Genomic DNA, 18,728 nt, shown 5'->3' with positions numbered 1-18,728 from the left:
AAATAGTGGATTAATAACTGATCATTATTGACATGATCAGTCATTCTCCGATAAAACATCGTGATATGTCCTTCAGGGCAACTGGTTCCGTTGTATTTTTCAAATTTTGGCATTTTAAACTTTGGAGGGAGTACTAGATCTGGGACCAGGCTCAACTCCTTGGCATCCATTCCGTAATGATAATCAGTGCTTTCCAACGCCTTAAATTTTTCCTCCAACCATTTATATCGGTCTTCTAGTCGCTTTGGAAACTCTGCTCCTGTCTTTCTTATTTCCGCGACCTCATTGAAGTCAGAGACTGTAGGATTTGCCCGATGGTCTTCGGGGTTAGAACACGAGCCCGTCGGGATATTTATCGGTGCCGAAGTGCCTGTCTGATATTGGTTGATACTGACAGATACCTTTTACGGAGGTACTGGAGTATTTTTTGAGGTGAAACCCAGAGGGTAAGCAAGAATCCTGCTATCATCCTCAGCATTGACCATGGGACTCTTCCCCTTTTCTGGCTTTCCAACTAGTAGCTGAGTCAATTCGCTCATCATACTCCTCTGAGATTCCAACATCTGATCTTTCATATCTTGCTGGATCTTAGCTAATTTCTCTTGCATTTGCGCTTGCATCTGTTCCTGCATTTCTTTCTGCATTTGCTCTAATTTTTCCAACCTTTGATCCATAACTTTGGACTTTTTCCGTGTGTAATATTGATGTTCCAGGGTAACTATAATACAATTTCCAATTCATTAAGGTTCTTTTTGTGAAGTTTAATGCACATGATGCAATGTAATGCATGTAATGGCCTAAATTCAAGGTTATCGGAACAATGGTTTCGTAACCATAGATCCGATTTAAAGAAAAATTTATTTTAATATTTTTGCTTGAAAATTGATATGATAGGAAAATCGTATGAAAATATTGATAGGAAAATTTTATCGATTTAGTGATTAGTTAGAAAAAGAAATTATTGAAGAAATTGGGTAAAATAAGGTATCGGGACCTCTATCTCGTAAAACCGAGTCAAAATAATTTTATAAATATTTATGAAATGTTATTAATGTGGTATTAAAATTTCGTTAGGAAATTTTAATGTTTGGGTAGTCAATTAAATGAAAAGGATTTGAATTGTAATAGGTGTAAAAGTTGCTAGAGTGATTAAATAGCTTATTAGTCTAATGAGAAAGGATTTAAAAGGCAATTAGACCCAAAAGTTATTTGGGCTGGCCGGCAAGGGTATGCAATCAGCAGAAAAATTGATAAATTAAGGGTAAAATTGGAATATTGCAAAATTAACTAAATAAAACCAGGACTAAATAGGAAATATCTAGATTTCTCTTCATTTCTCTTCAATTCCAGCAGCTAAAAACGCCATAGGAGGGTTCTCTAAGCTGGTATTTCATAAGTTTTGCACCAAGTGAGTTAATCCTTGCCTTTTTCTTGTAATTTTTGTGTTTCTAAGACTTTTACAACTAGATCCTACTATTAAATTCATTAGTTTTTGATTTCATGGATGAAATTTAAAGTCACCATGGTTGAGTTCTGTAAGTTTATGATGAAATAGAATGAAATTAAAGATTTAATTTGTTTATGAGATGATTTTATTAGGCAATTTCAATGGAAATTGATTTTTGGGACCTAATTGTGAAAATGTTTGGAATTAAAGTCTATTGCTGAAATTCTGATTCCTAAAGGTTGTAAACTAGTTTAAGGTGATAGAATAAAATGTTAATTGAGAAAAATCAGCTCAATTGAGAGGCTAATTGAGTAGGGACTAAATTATCATTTATTAAAAGCTTAGGGGAAAAATGGTAATAAACAGCTTGCACTAAAACAGTTTGGACAGCACCAGTAGACTAACTTTGAAAAATCACCAAAAATTGTAGGAATCTAATTAGAAGATGAAAAAAATATGTAATTAAATCTTATTGAGTCTAGTTTCTCATAGAAGAAATATTGTAAGCAATGGATTTGTAAATTTTGAGATATAATGAATTTTGTGAGACAAGGTCAGAATAAATTCGGGTTCCCCTGTTCTGACTTTGAAAAATTATAAAAAATTGAATAAAAATAATTAGGGACTTAAATTTATATGTATAGAATTCTGAATGAGTCTATTTTTAATAGAAACAAACAAGAACATCATTTGAATTCTGTATAAAGAGATAATTTATTTTTAGTGAAGAAGGGTCAGAACTGTTAGACAACAGAACAGGGGTGACTTTGAAGAATAAACTGTACTGATTGGCTAAACCAAAAAATTATGAAAATTTTATGTAAAATTATATATGAGTCTAGTTTCAGGGAAAATTAACGGATCTTAATTTGGAGTTCCGTAGCTCAAGTTATAAATAATTTAGTGACTATGACTCAAGTAGACAGCTTTGAATGAACTATAAATAATAGTTGAATTATAGAGAATGTTGCATATGAACATGAAATGTATTAAATTGATAATTAAATTTATTTATTTAGATCCAGAAGATTCAAATCTGAAGCTAGATCGAGGAAAGGAAAAAGTTCTGGATTAATAGATTTTCTTGTTTACAAACAAGTATCAAGGTAAGTTCGTGTAACTTGAATTATATTCTTAAATTACTTGAGATTGTATGTTTTTGATATGAATATGATTTGAATGTTCATTGTATGAAAATTTATGAAACATTGATATATTTGATAAAATGGGAAGAAATCCGTTTGAATGAAAGGAAAATTCGATGGATTTCGAAAAGGAATTGACGGTAAAAGGATCTAGCCGGACGGGTGATCCTATCTGATATAGCCCTCCCGAAGAATATGTGTAAAATGGATTTAGCCGGACGGGTAATCCAATTAGGGTCTGAATTTAGCTTTGGTGGTAATTGGATCCAAGTTCATTAGAGTAATTGTCGTTGCGAGGATTTAGCTTTGGTGGTAATCCCGACAATACTCTATGAGTTTATATTGCGAGGATTTAGCTTTGGTGGTAATCCATTTGCAAGGTTGAGGTTCAGGAGTGTGCTCTCGAAATGGAAATGTCGCACATGAATATGAATTGACGGACCGAATTGTACACTAAAAGTGGACCTCTGAAAATCCATTGAAATTCGATAAATTCAACGGGATAAATATGAAAAATAATAAGGAATGAAAATCATGGTATTGATGAGTACATCAATCATGGTATATATATATATTATTGATACATGGAAATTATTGTACTAACTTGAATGTTGAGTTTGTGCATGTTAGGGTAATAATGCATTGAATGGATATATGAATGTTTATTATATTGTATTGAAAATATTAGGTAAGTATAATTCTTGTTACATGAGCTTACTAAGCACAAAGTGCTTACCCTATTTCCTTTTTCCTGTTTTGTAGTGTTAAGAGCTCGGAGGTCGGATTTGGTGGAGACACATCACCTTCGTCAACCTCGGGATTTCGGTATATAAAGAAACTTTATTTTGGAAATCAATGGCATGTATAAACTAACAAAGTAAATGTTAACGTGAAATGAATGTAAAGTTAGCCATTAGTATGGTTAACAAACCTGGTTATAGATATGTGATGACGTTATTTTATATAAATGCATGAATCTATCATGAAAATATGTTGAATTGATTTGGTTGATGTGGATTGGTCTCGATTTAATATTACAGGGAAGGTTAGATATTTATAAAAGGGCTATATTGAATATAAAAAAAAATTAATTCGTAAACTCCGGTAATGCCTCGTACCCTATTTCGGCAATGAATACGGGTAGGGGTATTACAATGCAAATGCATGAAATGTATGCAAAACTAAAGAGACGTCGATTCTAATTCAATTCCATTTAAAAAATTTTATTAAAAAGAAAAATCCTTTACATAAAATAGATCATATATATGACTTAGCCTAATGCTCAAAGTTTTAACTTTCTTAAGAAGGCAAACTAGCTCACGACCTCGGTCTGACTCTAACTCATACTTCACACTTAGCACGTCAACCTGAACCGCTAAGGTTTGTAAATAATCAGCCACTGCTCGAATCTGAGCCACGGTTTCACCCATGATATGAACTCTATCCCTGACCTGGTCTTGCGATCGGCGGAGCTGTTCCTTCCACTGCTCATTGTTCGACTCAAGTAACTCAATTCTACCTTCAATCCTATTCAAGCTGGCTTTTAATTCAATATCAGAGTTACGACCACGGTACTGATGCAGGGCCTTTTCTAGCTCCGCTACCCAAGCTACCAACATCTCTTTCTCACATTGGCCTTCAACCAAGCTCTTCTTTAAGGCGCTTTCACGTGCTCGAGCATCATGAAACCTTTTCTCCCACTGATTTGCTCTAGCCTTTTCCTCTTGAACTTCTAGTCGCCACTACTCTGACGTCTTTCCCAATCCAGCAGTTCTCATCGACATACGCAGCTTCTTGTAATCGGTCTTCAAACTATCCAAGTCTTCCTCAACCTTCCTTTTCCCTTTTCTCAACTTCTCGGCCTCAAGTTTTTGAACGTCGACATCCAATCTCAAATGCATATTTTTCTCCTCCAATTGTTCTATCTTTTTCCTTAACTCCGCATTTCTCTCTTCGAAGTCCCGTTTTACAATTTCAAGCTTGGAGAGGGTTACTTGCAAATATTCTTCCATAGTACGAACATCCTCCAAACTCGGCTCGAGAATATTATCATTAACTCTTTTACTTAACAACCCCTTGTATTCAGGAGTCGTCATTGATCCAACAGCCAATTTCTTCATCTGGCATTTTTGTTTCCAAGCATCAGAAATCTCTTGAACCTTCTTCTTATAATTCTTCTCCTTATACGCGAACTCACTCTGGGCTAATCCATGTGTCATCGGTATAAACTACCTTGACTTGTATTTTCTTAAAACGAGCAAAAGGGCATATCCAACAGCTCCCCAAATTCCAAGTAAAGGTACCCAATCAAAACTCCCGCACCAATAGAGGATCTCATCAGGAACAAACCAAGGAGCTCTCCACTCAACATCCTCTTCCTGAAAATTTCAGAGGAGCGCGATCCAATTTTCTCCTGATATGTCATCTCTCCTAGACATGGCTGCTATCTCCTTTACCGGGAAGTAACTCTCGAAAAAAACCCGATAGGAAACTTTATCCACCTTTCAGAAATGGCTGTGGAACCAAGCAACAATAACTGCGCACATCCTATAAATTTACTTTCACTTGCCCTCCGACATGCACTCAAGGATCTGAATGTCTCAGTAAAAATTGCCGGCACCGGTGTGACCCCTTTATCAAGTCGATCAAAGAAATCGACAACTGTTTCATTTATATACCTTAAAGCCTTGGGGAAAATCACCAAACCATAGATACTCAAGGCAAAGACGTCAACTTTTCTCTTTGTATCTGGATGTGCTACGATCAGGTCCCTCAAACTTACCCAAGGAATGCACCTACAATCACCCTTTTGCTGAATTCGAGCTGTAACCATTGTTCACTCATCCCAGTGATACTCATTAACTTCTTTACAAAAGTTGGGGCACTAGTAGCCTTGGAATTAACTTTGTCAACTTGAACCTTTAGACAACGAAGCAAAGCTGTATACTCCTCCACAGTAGGCACCACATTCCCGAAGGTGAAGCAACTATACGCCGGGTTCCAAAACGGAGCCATAGCCCGAAACAAGTACTTGTCCACCTTGATATCGAGCAGGTAGGGTAAGTCACCATAACTTTGATAGAATAGGTGCTTGGTCTCATCATCCCAACGAGCCCATATAGCTCTCAATTCCTGGAACTCGTTTTAGGTCGTATTGATGCAAGTGAAGCCCGACAACCCCGATGTATACCCCTCAGCTAGGTTATCCCCTTTTTCAAGTTGCATATTCTCTGACCACATACGGACAGCCGCATTATCCTCAACTTTATCAAGGAATTCACTCTCCATAACAAGCTTTCTAATTTAGCAACCGAACAGAAATCGACACCTCTTTAATATGAAATGACATACAAAACATAATCACAACAAAACACAACAAGTTAGTATCGAAAAATAAAAATTTAAGCAAATAAAAAATAATTAAACACCTAACTGGGTAATCACTAGAATTCAACATAGCTCCACCTAGGGCGAGCTCCTAGAGTTCACTATATATGGCTCGGTTCTAAGAAAATGGTACCTGAACCAGAAGATTCTTCAACCCTTACCCATTATAGGCTCATACGGATCAAGTTCAGTTCAGGGGAATACATTTCTTTATGGCCATGCGGAGGTGAAAACCTCACAAAGACATAGGTACGGATGTATCCCAGAAGCAGTCCACTAGCCCATGCGGAGGTGAAAACCTCACGAAGGCGTAGTCTCTCACTCCCACTTAAAAAGGTGCGACCACAACGGTCATGCAAGATGATATGAAGGGATATAAAAAGCTCAAAATGCAAAACACGAATAAAATGACAAAAACCATAAAACCCATGAAATGCAATAAAAGGATAGTATGTTAAAATCTAAATTTTAAATTTTCGACAAAACGACAACAAATAATAATTTTACGGCTTGACTCTCTTATTGGTCCCCAACAGAGTTGCCTAGCTGTCGAAAACATTTTTATTTTGAAAAAACGGGGGTCGGCTTTAAAAAAGAGGTACGGAGTCGCCACCGATCCTTTTTTGAGGTGTGATCGGGTCACCTTGATCATTTTAATAAAATATTTTAATTTATTAAAACAATGATTTTGGGTCTACAAAAATTGAGGAAAAGGGTTCGGGAGTCGGTTACGTACGAAAAAGGGTTAGCACCCTCGTAACGCCCAAAATTGGTACCAATTGACTAATTAATGTCCAAATGTTGAAAATTTGAAAAAAAAACCTTAAAAATACGATCCCCTAGAAAAAAGTGTGAACAACTCGAGTTGGATTTAAGATTCACACATTCCAAAGGAATAAAATACCGCACCCAATACGTTAGGACACGATATTTTAAGTCTCCAAAATTGAGATCAGCTCAAGATTTCCAAAACGCACAATGAATCTTAAAAGGGTATTTCGTTATTTGGCCAAACGAAAAAATGAAACCCAGCACGTTAGGGCACGATTTCTCGAATTTTCAAACACGAAACATTGCCTTTTTTTGAGGAGTTTCTAAATAAACAATTATAAACCGGCTCAAGATATACTTGCTTAGTTTATTTAAAGGTAAAAAAAAAACTTGATATTAGGCAAAAAAAAACATTCGAAATTTTAAAGTCCGATGAAAATAGCAATCATTCAAGCATTGAATTGAGCATGAAATAAATATATACAACCATAATATTACGTGAATAATAAAAAGGAAAATACAAAGAACCAAGTTGCATGCAATAGCAACATATCATATACTATATAAATACCATCACTAATGTCCGAAGGCTAACGAATTAGGCCAATTTATAAGAAATTCCAAGCAAACTATACAAATAAAATATTAAGTTTTAAAACAAACTAAAATGAATAATAGGGTGGAAAGTAAAATTTAAAACATTACTGTGCAATGATACAAAAATTTGAAAATCGACCATAGATACAAAAATTTAAAATAAGAAGAAAAATATAAATAAGTAAAGTACTAAATAGTAATATACAAATGAATTTTAAAAAATGACATAAGGTAAATATTTATATGAAAATTTGAAGTGTATAAAAAAACAAACATAGATAACATAATAATGCGTAAATGAAATTGCAATATATATATATATATATATATATATATATATATATATATATAAAGTAATATATAAAATAATATATACGTCAATCAAAATAGATAATATACATGAGGTAAAATTTTATATAAAAATAATATATATACAATAATAACAATGTAATATCAAAACAAAGAATGTACATAAGAGGAAATTTTAAGATGAGTATATTATATAATAAAACATAAGGATATGCACATGAAAAATAAAATGTAAACAATGCGCAGTCAATGAAATAATCCCAAAATAATACGTAAGAATAATATGATTTTTTTTTAAAAATGAATGGCTAAAAACTAAATTGAAAAAAAAACCAAAATCAAAGAGATATTTTATAAATCATACAAATTATTGAAACAGAATTGAGGGCCAAAATAAAGCGTGCCCAAATGTTCGAGGGTTAAAACTGAAAATGCTGCAAAGCGATTCATTCTAGCGTGGACCGAGATGAATAGACGCACAAAATTTCTAGGACAATTTAAAAAAACAAGGGAAATGCAAATAAGTTTTAATTACAAATCAGTACAAAAGGAGAGGAGTCAATGCGCAAATTCCCCCCTTTTAACCAAAATGCATAAGCCCAACACCAAACGGTGCTGTTTTAATTTTATGACTTAAACCATTTTTGTTTTAAACATTTTCAACCCCTGATTTCAAAAAACCCTAGAGTTTAAAACTTTCTTATTTCTTCTTGCCACAGCCGAAGGGCTAACAGCCCCCAACCACCGCCGAAACCAACTGCAAGGAACGGTCCTCCAACGGAGCGGTAAGTCTCTCTCTCCCTTATACTTTAGTATGCAAAAGAATCTAAATGAAGAGCCGAAAGTAATAGGGAAAAAAATATGCAATCACCTTCAAAATAAAAACCAATATTCACTCGCCGTTTTTGCTTGTATTTGGTATCTCGTGTGAATTTTTGTGCTCGATTTCTATTCTATTTCTCTAAAAAAAAAAAAAAAACCCCATACACTTAAAAACGAAGGCTTTTATAGCCAAAATATAAACAGTTTTTTGACTATTTTTGCTCAACTTGCACGTCATGAAGACGTGAGTGCGAACATGGAGTAAGGCGTGCGTGCATGACGGAGGTGATCGTGGCTGAAGGCTGAAGCTTTTAAGGATTTAGGGTTTCAGTTTTCTGATTGCTTAGGTTAGAGTATGAGTATTGGGCTTATGTAAACGGGCCAAAATTATTTGGGTTGTTTTATGTAATTGGGCTGACTAAAAAATTGATACTGTTGTTTTTTGTTTTATTTTTTGTATATGTATGGGCCCGGGCTAAAAGTTGGGTCTACAATGGTTTCGGTGAGAACATTCTCCACTAATCCATCATCCATATCAACCTAAACAGATGATGATGGCTTCGAAATTCTAATGACATCCAACTTTTAATATCTCTACAATGAAAATCTAAAATAACATGCTTTGGTCAGTCATATGCAACTCAATCAACATTAGCATTGAATCATAATTTAAATAATCATCATCTTTCCTCTAAAGACTTTCAGGCCAGATTCATGGAGTCTTTTTTCTCGTTTTAAGTGGCTAGAGTTCAGTAGTAAAACAATACCATCCAATCTGTAGTAAATACCTTCTCAATTATAAACTTGGTTCATGTGTTCCAACCAATTTGTTCCAATGGCCTGTCTTCATCGTCCAAAATTGCAACTGAAAATGTAAAAACCTGCAGAACCAAATGCCCATTTATGGCATCTCCTAGAAAATCTTCTGAAACTAGTTATTAGCTGTTCTATCCATTCAAAGTGGTTTAAGTTGAACAATTTTCATTTTTAGCAATTCTGTTCACTATAATTCCTAGAGTTTTGAACATGTGGTTTATAGTATATCAGTTTTGAAAGAACATCAAAAATTACTAAATAACAGATATCAGTTATGAAGATTACCTGAACAGCTCAACAACCCCAGACAAACCAATTCCTTTCTGTGGTTTCTAGGAATGATATATACCAATAATACCATAGTAAAAGTCTAAAGCAAACACTTTATCCTTCTGTCCTACTCGTTGAATTCTTTTCAGCCAAGGTTTCTGGGTCACTGGTCACTTTGTTCTCCAACCGGCTGTCTAGAACTTCCAAAACATTATCTGGTGGGCATTTGTCAGCAGGATTTTTAGGTGATACTTGACAGAAGCATTCTGGCCAAGAATTTGTATAAAAAGATTCAGGTGACACCCGCTTGTGAGGTCCACCGAAGTTTGTTTTAAGCATGACACGCCTAACAGCTTCTTTGAAACCTTCTGTCCGTCCATTCTCTCGATCAATGAATATTGGAGCAAGAGCTTTTCTGTCAGGTCTAATTGTGGTCCGAAAACCATAATAGAGGCGATGGCCTAGTAGATTGTTGGCGTAGTTGCTAGGTCCATCATAAGTTGGCATAAAAATGTCAGAAAGAAGACAAACCATGTAATCAACAGCAGAGCCTAACAACCCCTGAGTGTTCGTAACCAGTTCCTCTGAAGAGTCTACAGAACTGTGATTCTCAAGGCGAGGGAAAAGATCCCGAAAATGTTTCATAAAACGCTCTCCCCCAAATAATTCACCAGCTGCTAGGTATATCCTGGTAGAATTGTCAAATCCCATAGCATGCAAGATAAGACCAACCTGTAGTTTGAACAGTCAGTATTTATATATAAGAACCATCTCTCTCGCCACTCCCTGTGTAGAGGAACGATTGACAAGATATGCTACCTCCTTTGGAGTTAATGGGCATTTCCCAATAGCCCTTCTTTCTTTGTAGACAAGTCTTTTCTCTGCAAAATTTTCCTTCCTATACTTCTTCAATATACTTTGCTCTTCTGGGTTAAAAATATCAATGCACCTATAAAACCATTCAAGCCCATAGCTAGTCAAAGTCCTCATGCATATCATGATATTTATTACATCCAAACATGTGTTATTATTCAATAAAACATGTACACATCAAGTGGATTAAAATGGTGATAGTGGATATATAATTACTTCAAAATGGGTATATTCACAGAATATTGCATTGTACCCCAACCAACACGTCATCCTTAGCATAAAATTTAACAGACTATACATGGTTATAGAACAAAAATCAACCTCACTTATTTTTAATTTGTTGAAATATGTGAAACCCATATATTTTGAGGATATATTTTAAAGTTATTTAGGTAAATAAATCTTATTTAGGTAGATAAATCTTAGAATAAATCATTTGAGATATTTTAGGAATATTTTCCCAATTAGGTTGACTCTTTTCTCTATTTAAATTCAGTTGTTTAGTTAATTAAAGACAGAACAGTTTTATTAAATGCTCTCTTGAAAACTTTCGTAGTATCAAGGCTAAGTTAAATCTTTAGTAGCATCATGGTTAAAACAACCTTTACTGGAGATAAGAGATCCAACAATCAAACAAAAGAAGAAAATTCCACTGTTGAAACAACTAATGAAAATTATGAGAGCCAAAGTTCTCTAGAAGGATCTCCATTCACTAAGGAACAATTAGAGCATCTACATAAGCTTTTTCAATTACCACAATTTCGGATGAATTCTTTTGTTCCTAACTCATCCAATAATCCTTCTTCCTCCTTTGCCCAATCAGGTATTGATTTTTCTATTTTTTCAGTGTCAAGTCTTGTAAAACAAACTCGGCGATCGTTGATTCTGGAGCTAGTGATCACATGATTAGTAGTCATTTTCTTTTTTCAACTTACACACCTTGTGCAAGAAACAAAAAAATCAAAGTAGCAGATGGGTCGTTCTCAGCAATAGCTGGGAAAGGCACTGTTAAAATTTCGTCTTCCTTGGTTTTACATGATATTTTACCTGTGCCAAATCTAGCTTGTAATCTCATGTCGGTCAATAAATTATCCCAGTCCTCGAATTGTTATGTTATATTTGACTCCTCTATGTGTAAATTTCAGGACATAGTCTCGAGGCAAATGATTGGCAATGCTAATGAATCTGGTGGAATTTACTTTCTTGACGACGACCATCTAAGTTAACCACCAACTACTTTATGTTTAAATACTGCTTCTCGTTTTGATAGGTTATGATTTAGCATTATAGGCTTGGATATCCTAATTTTTACTATTTAAGATATTTGTTACCTGATCTATTTAAAAATAACAGTCTTTCTTCATATCACTGTGAATTTTGTGAATTGACTATACATCATCGGTCATTCTTCCCACCTCAAAAATATAAAGCTTCCAAACCCTTTTCGTTAATTCATAGTGATGTTTGGGGACCTTCGAAAGTCTCAACTTTTTCAAGAAAATGTTGGTTTGTCACATTTATTGATTATCATACTCACATTTGTTGAGTGTTTTTATTAAAAGATAAGTCTGAAGTTAAAAATATGTTTCAATTTTTGTATGTTATGGTGAAAACACAATTTGATGTGAGAATAGAAGTACTTCGGAGTGACAATGGAGGGGAATTTTTTAGTGACCAATTAGGTGTTTTCTTAACCAAACATGGTATAGTCCACCAAAGCTCTTGTACAAATACACCACAACAAAATGGGGTTGCAGAAAGAAAAAATTGGCATCTTTTGGAAATAACTAGAGCCTGGATGTTCACTAATCATGTACCACATTATCTTTGGGGCGAAACCTTGTTAACGACTACATATTTTATTAATAGAATGCCTAGTAAAACTCTAAACTATACAACTCCTTTCCGTCTCTTTAAAGATAACTTTCCTAACTCTAAATTGATCACAGATTTATCCCTCCGAGTTTTGGGGTGTAGTATTTTTGTTCATCTTCACAACCAAGGCAAACTTGATCCTAGAGCAAAAAAATGCGCCTTTGTTAGCTATACTTCTAATAAAAAAGGTTACAAATATTATGATCCAATTGATAGAAAGATTATTGTTACCATAGATGTTACATTTGTTCTTACTCAAGAAGAAATCGAAATCAAGAAAGTGGAATCAACCATATTCATCACTAAGAATCCAACTTGCAAGATCTTGTCAAAAATCTAGGTAAAGCTCATAATCTAACCAATGAATTTTTTGATTTAGATTTTTCAATTGTTAAAAGAAAAGGTGTTAGAAATGTTGTCAAATATCCCATGTCTAACTTTGTGTCCTATAAAGCCTTGTCTTCGACATTCTCATCCTTTATTTTGTGTCTCGATACTATGAAAATACCCAAAAATGTGAAAGATACTATACAAATTCCTGAGTTGAAGGAAGCTATTTTAGAGGAGATGGGAGCTCTTGAAGAAACAGGTACAAGGGAAACAATGGAATTACCTGTAGGGAAAAAAACTGTGAGTTGTAAATAGGTGTTGACAACCAAATTCAAACCGGATGGATCTTTAAATAGATACAAAGCTCGGTTGGTGGCTAAAGGGTACACTCAAACATACGAGATAGATTATCTTAAAACATTGGCTCCAGTAGCCAAATTAAATTTTGTTAGAGTTCTTTTATTAATTGCTGTTAGTCTTGATTGGTCCTTACAGCAGCTAGATATGAAGAATGCTTTTCTAAATGGGAAACTTGAAGAAGAAGTTTACATGGATCCTCCTCCAATTTTTGAAGAAAAATTTGGAACTCGAGTATGTAAGCTCAGGAAATCTTTGTATACTCTAAAGCAGTCTCCTCGAGCTTGATTTAAATGGTTCACTCAAGTTGTTAAACAATAAGGTTATTCACAAGGGCAAGCTGACCACACAATGTTCTATCGACACTCACAAAGAGGTAGAATAGCAGTTATTATAGTTTATGTCAATGATATCATTCTTATAGGAGATGATGTGGATGAAATAAAGTGTCTCAAGGAGCATCTAGCATTGGAATTTGAGATCAAAGACTTGGGTCCTTTGAAATACTTTCTTGGAATGGAAGTTGCTCGATCAAAAAAAGGTCTTGTGGTCTCTCAAAAAAAATATGTGATTGATCTTTTAAAAGAGGCTGGGATGAGTGGTTGCCGACTAGCTAACACACCAATTGATCCAAATGTAAAATTAGAAAATAAAAAAGGTCGATTAGTTGATAAATGGAAGTACCAAAGATTAGCCGGTAAGTTAATTTACTTATCACATACAAGGCCAGACATAGCTTTTACAGTGAGTTTAGTGAGTCAATTTATGCACTCCCCAATGGAGGAACATGAAGAAGCAGTGTTTCGAATTCTGAGATACTTGAAGAGTTCACCTAGAAAGGGTTGAAAAGAATTATGGAAGAGCTGAAGAAACCAATAAGTTCACCAATGAAGTTGTACTGAGATAGCAAAGCTGCTATTAGTATTGCTCACAACCCAGTCCAATATGACAGAACTAAACATGCTGATATTAATAGACACTTTATCAAGGAGAAGATTGAAGGAGGCCAAGTGTGCATGCCGTTTGTTCCTTCAAAACAACAGATTGCTGACATACTCACCAAAGAGCTCTCCAAGACAAGCTTTGATTTTCTTGTAAGCAAGTTGGGCATGATTGATATATATGTACCAACTTGAGTGAGGGTGTTGAAATATGTGAAACCGATATATTTTGGGGATATATTTTAAAGTTATTTAGGTAAATAAATCTTAGAATAAATCATTTAAGATATTCTAGGAATATTTTATTTTTATTTTAGTAGTTGATTAGAATCGAGAATTATTTTCCTTATGTTTTAGTAGTTTATTAGAATAAGGGAATTATTTTCCCAATTAGGTTATACTCTTTTTCTCTATTTAAATTCAGTTGTTTAGTTAATAAAAGACAGAACAGTTCTATTAAATGCTCTCTTGAAAACTTTCATAATGCACTAATAATGATTTCAAACAATGATATGTAGATGCACACTGACCTTGCATGCACTGTATAAGGAGATGAAAGATTTTATATTTCTTAATGTTACAGCTAAGGCTATTCAGGCACAAAGCCCCAAGCAAAATGAATGCATAGCCTAGACAACCTATGGCAACTGTGAATGAATTAACATAGATATAAAATGATAACAAAAAGAACATACCCAGCAAATGCCAGCATATCCATCTCAAAACGAAGATGGATCGACATGAAATGACCCTGTGCCCGGAGTTTATCAACTATTGACTCACTTAACTGCATAATATTTGGCTTGAACCTCAAAGCGTGATAGTTAACTCTACACCTCAACCGTTGATACTCGGGATTGTCAATTTCTTCAGCAAGACGATGTGAAAAGGGAGTCAGATAAATAGCACCATGTTCTTGCATTTTCTTGAGAGCAACTGTTGTATACCACTCGATAGGAGCATCCCTCGGGGGGCGAAGCTAAATGAATAGACAAAGAAGCAAGAGCAGAGAAAAGACATAAGTTTCAACAACTTCTACAAAACTTAAAAATTATTTGCCTAACTGATTATTATAATCGATGGCTCCAATATTTCACACCTGATACCCTTTTATCTTCTTGGTTTTGCCATTTTTTTGGATTTCAGGTATGCTTTCCACAATTTGTACATCATACTTCAATGTCTGGATAAAATGCTCAACATCATAGATACCTTTGAAACCACTGGAGAGAAAAGATGGTATCGTTACAATTTAATTGCAAACGGTCCACAAGTACAGTGGCATATTGCTTCAATAAAGAGCTGGAAAACACATTCCATGTGATGTGTGTATATATTCCTAATTTTTTTGTTAGGAAGGTGAACAATTAATATTCAGCAACCATATAAATTAAAACATAAAAATGACTGCACAAAATTATTGTAAACTCACAAAAGATCTCTACATTAATGGTGGTTTAAGTTTCAGGGAGAAGAAACGGCAGAAAAAAAAGTCTAGAAATGGAATTGATTAAATAACTAGTTCAAAAACATCAGTTGCTGAAAATTTCTGATATCTTAGAGAACAGAAACTATGGCCTGAGCAAATCATATATTAATCATCACTCTATTCAATCACATTGCAGTATAAAAAGCTTCTCAAAGATAAAGCAGATATACCAAACCAAAAACTACAGAAAATAATGTAGAAAGTGATTCGAGTTCATGAGCAAGCTCATATCCTAGTTGGATCTTCCAAACTGCTAGTGGTTCTCTTCCTAATAATCCTTGGATTTCTTAGTTTAGGAGCCAGTTCACCAAACAAACTAAGAATGATAAATACAAAAAAATCTGAGTAACTTCTCTAAACTTACAGGTAACTTGAACCATAATAAATTGAAATGAAGATGACTCAAGTTGACCAATCAAATTAACACAAATTTGCCGTAACCATAGCAAGTTCAATTAGAAGAGTAGCAGAGAGGGGAAGCCACCTATTCCCCAGTGAACAAATTAGAAAAGATAAAGCCATGCACAGCAAGAGAACACATTAAGCTTCACAAATGCAGATGAAAATATTGCAAACAATCATAAATTTTAATAATCTTCTGTTAGCCTCTCTAAGATGCCAAATCCAAGAAATCAGAATTTCACTTCCTATGGCTTCCAAAAAAGAAAATGCCTATAATTGCCAAGCCATTAAGTTTTTGCACTGTTTAAATAAATGTTTAAATTCTATCTGAAAATTTTCCATCTAAAATCTGTGTCCATACTCATCACGTACACTGCTTCTGTTATAGAAGTACCCAGTGAATTTCAAATAAATTGAAAAAAAAAGGGGGTAAGGAAATGACGAGACAAGATTTTACCTTTCATCATGCCAAAAGGAGTTTGCATCCAGCTCAGGCAGTACAAGTGTGGCATTCATAATTCGTGCAGCAAGAACTGCATTACAGATCTAGGACACCAAAAGAAGCAAACTTAATATTTTATTTAAAATTTATAAACCACAGAAGCAATATCAACACAATCTAACTCTATTTTAAACTTTTAAGCCTTTTTACACTAAGAATCTAAAACAAAACATAACCATAAAAACTCAAGCTGGCTTGCACCCATTTGATTTCCATGGAAACACAGAGTATGATAGAGTAGAATTTACAGCAAAAAGGTTAAGACAAACCGCGCTGCGTTGTTGGTTCAGACCGCCATTGCAACGGACTCGAAGATAACCATTAGTTTCCCTTGGAGGAGCTGCCAGAATATAGCAATAAGAATTCTAAGGAACTTACATTTTTACATAAAATCAATTCAAACATAATTTTTTTTCTTTGGGAAAGTTGTGAGTAGTTACAGGGCCAGTCAGATCGTGGAGCAGATGAAGGCCTCCATCCACTAGACTTGGCACTTTCCCAAAGTTCTTCTGCATTGATCTGAATAAATATTTCAGAAAAAAGACAAAAGAATGATCAAAGGTTAGAGTGATTGACAATGGTGACCAGCCATTAAAAGTGGGAAAGGGCGAGAATAAATCCTATTCACTGGTTTAGCTCCCACAGGTATATAGTATGAAATAATACAACAACCAGTCTCAAGCATCTGACTACAGAGGAACTGTTTTATTATGATTATCTCAAACCATTTCCTATAAAGATAACAAAAACCTATCAACAAATATTGTTAAAGGAAGCGGAATCATGCATAAAAACACCTAAAGTCTCTGAAAACTAGCTAATGATCCTCTTGGACTTAATCCGCATGATCCTAGCAAATTAGCATAAAACCAAACCAATGCAATAAATAAAACATTTCCACTTTGATGAATTTTCATGCAAGTAAATAGGTCAATTTATGAGGTACATTACAAACGCCAAATAAAGTACCGACCAAATGAGATGGTTTGCAGACGCATCAAACAAGAGATTCCCCCAAGGCTTCTATAGAGCGTGAGCATTACTATAGACTAACTCAGACAACAAACTTAGCTACCCATTATAACAAACTAACAACATTTACGCCTTATTAAGTTTCAACAATCTGATAATAGAAGCAATCCGCAAATTCGCTTAATACTGAAAATTTAATCACAAAGCCAGGGATCAAATTCAAGACGATCAGATCCTAACTCTTTACAAGAACCACTAACCTCGGAAGGCTCTAGAGATCCGCGATTTCCGCCAATTGTAGCCGAAAACAAAAGCGAGAGCGTGCAGATCAAAAGCACCACAACGGCAATCGTTAGTTTGGCGTAAATTCCCTTTGCTCCTACTCCTCCTCCTCCAGCTCCTTGTTTCCCATGCTGCCTATGCAGCCCCGACCTAAGCAACAAAATAGAAAGAAGAAGTTAAAAAATGGCAGTCTGGTTCAACGGAAAACCGAAATTTTTAACGGAAAAACGAATCAACTAGTTAGTTTGTAAACCTCCGCATAATTACGAAAGACAAAAAAAGCAATGTATTATTCCCAGATCTGATGTTTTTACAAATTTCCTTCTTTCTGGCTGTCGGTTTTACTTGCCGCGCTGTAAAACCTTGAAATTAGTCAAAGTAATGGTTAAAATATGCTATAGCTCCCTGCCCTCTTTGTACATTTGTAATTTAGTCTTACTACTTTTATTTTAACTAATTTTATCCTTCTACTTTTTGGATCTAAAATTATTAAAATTATTCTATTAAATTCAAACTTATTACAACTGTCTTTTTTTTTGTTATATGACTATCAAGTGAGTATTTTTTATTTTAAAATATCAAATCAATGAATTTAATAGAAAAATTTTAACATACTAACAATTAAACCTATAAAAAAGTAAAGAACTAAATTCCTATAAATAAAAGTAAAAGAACTATATGTTGAATATACAAAAGTACAAAAACTTAATACATATTTTAACTCAAAATAGATAAATAAATGAGAAATAAAGCATACTTTAGTTCGTGTTGTCAACTTAGTTCCTTAATTTTATTTTTTCACATTAATCTTTAAACTTGACAAAATTAAGAAAAATTTTCAAATTCAAAGAGTAAACAGGTGCCTTTCTCCCAGAAAAATTAAAAAAAAAGATTTAATTCTAAATTTCATCTCTCTATGTTAAGAAAGTTGAGAAATTCATCCTTATCATTTAATTTGTCAAAATTTAATCTGTACTTTATGAAAAATGAGAAATTAATCCAATTATTAGTTAAATACATAAATTTGAAGAGTTTATTTTTGCTATACAAATTACAAAACTATTACTAACTCTTTACATATAAAATTAATGAACGGTTAATTTTCAAGTCATCGATCTATCATGATATTATCTAATTTGAT

The 18,728-nt window shown here is 34.2% G+C and overlaps 1 protein-coding gene across 2 annotated transcripts; it reads right to left on the bottom strand.

The window, feature by feature from the left end:
* Positions 1–9,108: 9,108 nt before the first annotated feature.
* Positions 9,109–17,972, bottom strand: LOC108456664 (O-fucosyltransferase 1-like). Of its 2 annotated transcripts, XR_008272273.1 has the most exons (10): positions 17,841–17,972; positions 17,566–17,737; positions 16,774–16,852; positions 16,603–16,673; positions 16,289–16,377; positions 15,040–15,163; positions 14,636–14,919; positions 10,384–10,513; positions 9,580–10,296; positions 9,109–9,359 (listed from the first exon to the last, which is right to left on the bottom strand). XR_008272273.1 is itself a non-coding variant. In XM_053020186.1 (9 exons), exons 1-9 carry the CDS (start codon positions 17,846–17,848, stop codon positions 9,679–9,681), a joined length of 1,575 nt encoding a protein of 524 aa, XP_052876146.1. In that variant the 5' UTR covers positions 17,849–17,972; the 3' UTR covers positions 9,457–9,678. The 2 variants fall into 2 exon arrangements, 1 of the variants encoding a protein (XP_052876146.1); XM_053020186.1 differs by lacking the exon at positions 9,109–9,359 and having other exon boundaries at positions 9,457–10,296.
* Positions 17,973–18,728: the final 756 nt, after the last annotated feature.

Source organism: Gossypium arboreum, chromosome 10 (assembly GCF_025698485.1).
Source record: "Gossypium arboreum isolate Shixiya-1 chromosome 10, ASM2569848v2, whole genome shotgun sequence".
Taxonomy (NCBI): Eukaryota; Viridiplantae; Streptophyta; class Magnoliopsida; order Malvales; family Malvaceae; genus Gossypium; species Gossypium arboreum.
The sequence above is the reverse complement of the archived record's forward strand: the minus strand, read 5'-3'. Positions and strand labels throughout refer to the sequence as shown.

Bases quoted from the DNA above. Each gene is read 5' to 3' on its own strand.
- LOC108456664 (XM_053020186.1), bottom strand. The intron at 14,920-15,039 runs GTGTGAAATATT...CTATTCATTTAG, and splicing joins AGAAGATAAAAGGGTATCAG to CTTCGCCCCCCGAGGGATGC. The intron at 10,514-14,635 runs GTATGTTCTTTT...ATGGTTTTATAG, and splicing joins GATATGCTGGCATTTGCTGG to GTGCATTGATATTTTTAACC.